The sequence below is a fragment of the Crocodylus porosus genome, unplaced genomic scaffold (genome assembly GCF_001723895.1).
Source record: "Crocodylus porosus isolate Cpor-Errol unplaced genomic scaffold, CroPor_comp1, whole genome shotgun sequence".
Classification (NCBI taxonomy): Eukaryota; Metazoa; Chordata; order Crocodylia; family Crocodylidae; genus Crocodylus; species Crocodylus porosus.
The window spans coordinates 21,946,303-21,950,552 of NW_017728916.1; the positions used below are offsets into that span (position 1 = coordinate 21,946,303).

The 4,250-nt window shown below is 48.8% G+C and overlaps 1 protein-coding gene across 1 annotated transcript in view; it reads left to right on the forward strand.

The window, feature by feature from the left end:
• Positions 1 to 4,250, forward strand: part of CHM (CHM, Rab escort protein 1) — a 146,406-nt gene that overhangs the window by 37,169 nt on the left and 104,987 nt on the right. Inside the window, exon 3 of the mRNA XM_019536476.1 lies at positions 3,766 to 3,838. Coding sequence (XP_019392021.1) covers positions 3,766 to 3,838 — 73 coding nt within the window. The remainder of the gene's footprint in view (positions 1 to 3,765; positions 3,839 to 4,250) is intronic.

Consider the following 4,250-nt stretch of genomic DNA (forward strand, 5'->3'; position numbering starts at 1 on the left):
AGTGGGGTCCCCCAAGGCTCTGTCTTTGGACCCATATTGTTCAACATCTTCCTTAATGGTGTGGACAGTGGAGTCAGAAGCAGACTGGCCAAGTTCACTGATGACACCAAACTCTGGGGCAAAGCATCCACACCTGAAGACAGGAGGGTGATCCAGGCTGACCTGGACAGGCTCAGCAAATGGGCAGACAAAAACCTGATGGTGTTTAACACTGAAAAATGCAAGGTTCTCCACCTTGGGAGGCAAAACCTGCAGCACCCTTATAGGTTCAGTAATGTACGCTGGTTAGGACCACGGAAGAAAGAGACTAGTTTCCCGGATCAAGGACAACAAGAAGTCCTTTTTTAAATACATAGGGAGCAAAAAGAAGGTACCGGGTAATGTGGGGCCCCTGCAAGACACGCTAGGAAATTTGGTCGTTACACCAGACAGCAAAGCTAACCTATTTAATTACTTCTTTGCCTCTATTTTCCTGAGCAGGGACCGTATCACCACTGGGCCCCCCTCAGGCCCCAGGGGAGGTGCACCTAGGCCAAGAGTCGGGGAGGATCTAGTTAGGAAAGTTCTGGAGGGACTGGATGTATTTAAATCAGCTGGTCCGGATGATCTCCACCTCAGAGTGCTGAGGGAATTGTGTGAGGTCATTGCAGGACCCCTGGCATGGCTTTACGAGCACTCGCGGTGCTCAGGTGTGGTACTAGAGGAGTGGAAAAGGGCTAACATGGTTCCCATCTTCAAAAAAGGGAGGAAGGAGGACCTGGGAAACTATAGGCCAGTTAGTCTTACCTTCATCCTGGGTAAGCTTTTTGAGAGAATTATCCTGGTGCATGTCCACAATGGGCCAGCAGGGGAGATTATGCTTAGATTATGCAACCAGCACGGGTTCATTAGAGGTAGGTCCTGTCAGACCAACCTGGTGGCCTTCTATGACCAGATCACCAAATCCTTAGATGCAGGGGTAGCAGTGTACATAGTCTTTCTGGACTTTAGGAAGGCCTTCAACACACCCCGTTCTCATTAAAAAACTGGGGGATTGTGGTGTCGGCACCTACACAGTCAAATGTGTCACTAACTGGCTGGAGGGCCGCATCCAGAGAGTGGTAGTGGATGGGTCATTTTCAACCTGGAGAGATGTGGGCCATGGGGTTCCACAGGGCTTGGTTCTTGGGCCCGCACAGTTCAATATCTTCATCAGTGACTTGGACGAGGGGGTAAAAAGCACCCTGTTCAAATTTGCTGATGACACTAAGATGTGGGGGAATGTGGGCACGCTAGAAAGGAGGAATAGGCTGCAATCAGACCTAGACAGGTTACAGGGGTGGGTGGATGAGACTAGGATGGGATTCAACACTGACAAGTGCAAGGTGCTGCACCTGGGGAGGAAGAACCAGCAGCACGCCTACAGGCTGGGGAACTCCCTTCACGTCAGTGCAGAGGCAGAAAAGGATCTTGGAGTCATCATTGATGCCAAGATGAACATGGGCCGGCAGTGTGGGGATGCAGTCAGGCACGCCAACCTTACCTTGTCATGCATCTACAGATGCATCTCAAGCAGGTCCAAGGAGGTGATCCTCCCCCTCTATGTGACACTGGTCAGGTCGCAGCTAGAGTACTGCGTCCAGTTCTGGGCGCCGCACTTCAAGAGGGATGTGGACAACATGGAGAGGGTCCTTGGAGGGCCATTCTCATAATAAGGGAGCAGCAGGGCAGGCCCTACGAGGAGAGGCTATGGGACCTGAACCTGTTCAGCCTCCACAAGAGAAGGCTGAGGCTGGATCTAGTGGCCTGTTACAAACTAGTCAGAGGGGACCAGCAAGCATTGGAGGAGTCCGTGTTCCCCCAAGCACTACCAGGAGTGACTAGAAATAATGGTCACAAGCTGGCAGAGGGTAGATTCAGACTAGACATCAGGAGGCGCTACTTCACTGTCAGGGCAGCTAGGATCTGGAACCAACTTCCAAGCGAAGTAGTGATGGCTCCTACCTTGGGGATCTTTAAGACAAGGCTAGACCATCACTTTGCTGGGATTGTTTTACCCCAGTACTCTTTCCTGCCATGGCAGGGGGTCAGACTTGATGATCTGCTCAGGTCCCTTCCTACCCTACTAACTATGAAACTATGACTTCCTGCCCTTTGGGCTGGAGGCTGGACTCAATGATCTTCTGAGGTCCCTTCCAACCCTGATATCTATGAAATACTGCTGAGGGGAAAATAGACTTCCTTGTTTTGACTCTACTTTTTACAGTTTATATAGATAGCTACAATTCCACACATGTAAAACCCGTGTTGCTAGGCCTGTGTGAAGCAGCTAGTATTCACTTTGGATACAGATTCGGCTGATTTGGGGGACAGTGATTCGATTTGGTGATTTGAATCACTGTTCCAAATTGATTTGGCCAAATCTGATTAGGAGATGTGGCTACTGCTGAATTGACCAATCTCTGAATCAAACAGGTCCCATTCCCCACCTGGCCCCAGCATCCCGGCTCATTTAAAAAAAATAAAATAAAAGCCCTGCATGCACTGGCTGCTGCCAGGTGGAGGGGTGATTCCCGCTTCCCCCCAATGCCCTGCATTACATGGGTGCTCTCCCATGAGCCCCCTGATCCCTGCCTGCTCTCCTTGTCTCCCCTCCATGGCTGTCACGCCTGGGCGCAGCTCCCGGCTCTTTAAAAAACAAACACCCCCCGCAACTCACTGGCTTCTGCTAGAGGGGGAGGGGGTGCAATCCCCACTGCCCTGCGCTGCATGGAGAGCTCTGCCACAAGCCCCCAGAAGCCGTGATGGCCACTGCAGCAGCTGGTGAGTGTAGGGCTTTAAAAAGAAAAAAAAAAAAATGCTAGGATGCTGGGACCAGGCAGAGCAGCCATTGACAGGGCTGGGAGAGTGGGTGGGGGTCGGACGCTCATGCCAGAGCCCCCCACGCAGCACAGGGCAGTGGAGGTTAATGGGGATCGACCCCTACCTGGCAGCAGCCGGTGAGTGCGGGTTTTTTTGTTTTTGTTTTTAAAGAGCTGGGATGCTGGGACTGGGCAGGGCAGCCATTGGCAGGGGTTGTGGGGTGCTCAGGAGGCTGGGGAAGCAGGCAGAGGATGGGGCCTGGTGGGGGTCCCCTCCATGGTCTCCTCCCCCTGCTGTGAGCCCCCCTCCCTGCCCCCCTACTTACTGGCATGGAGTCTAGATCCAAGTCCCTGTGGCAGCAAGTGGGGACTGCCCTAATCTCTGAAGTTCTCTGAATCTTTTCTGAATCAATTCAGAGAGCTTTGAATCAATTAACACCTTTTTATTCATCTCCAAATTCAATTTGGATTCGGAGATTAGGCTGCCGAATCAGGCTGAATCTCCTTCAAATTGAATCTGCACCTGAAGCTTCACACAGCCCTACTTGTTATGTTTTGAGCTTTTTTTTGCTTAGGTCAGTGGTTTTCAAACTTTTTAAAGTTAGGGGCTTTCATAACACTTTTTTTTTCTGCCATGGAACCCTTACTCCTGGTTCCACAGGCCATGTGAACCAATATGGAGCCAGGCAGCCTGGCCCAGCAGTGGCAGTGTGCTGCCTCCTGGGCCCCTCCAGCATTACCCCAAGTCTCTTTGTGAAATCCCTGTGGCCTATCATGGAACTCCAGGGTTACACAGAACTCAGTTTGAAAACCACTGCTTTAGATGGTGAATAAACATGAAAAGTGCTATATTTTTAGTTTTCTTTTCCCCGAGTTAAATTATGTTTATTTTTTTAACTTTTTAATATTTTTTTTTCTTTTGCAGGAGAAGTTATTATGGAGGAAACTGGGCAAGTTTTAGCTTTTCAGGATTATTGTCTTGGATTAAGGAAAAACAGGTAAGGAACCAGAATTAACCTGCTAGCATCTTATTTTCATGAAAACATACTTAAAAACACAATAGAATAAGTAACTAATATTTTTTTAGACACAATGCATATAAGAAGAAGTCTTCTGTATTCTGTTTTTTACACATAGTAAAAGAATCTGATATTCATTTTAACTCTTAAACTGCAATCAATTAAATTATTATTGCTATTAATTAACTCCATACTCAGATAATCCAGAGAGCATTTGAGGCATATCTGTTTTCTATTTAATATGCTACTAACTTAACGTTTAGTATTAGGACTGCAAATAAGGCCATGTTGCCATGTATCAAGTGTTATTTCATAGATTTCATAGACATTAGGGCTGGAAGGGACCTCGGGAGATCATCGAGTCCAGCCCCCTGCCCAAAGGGCAGGAAGT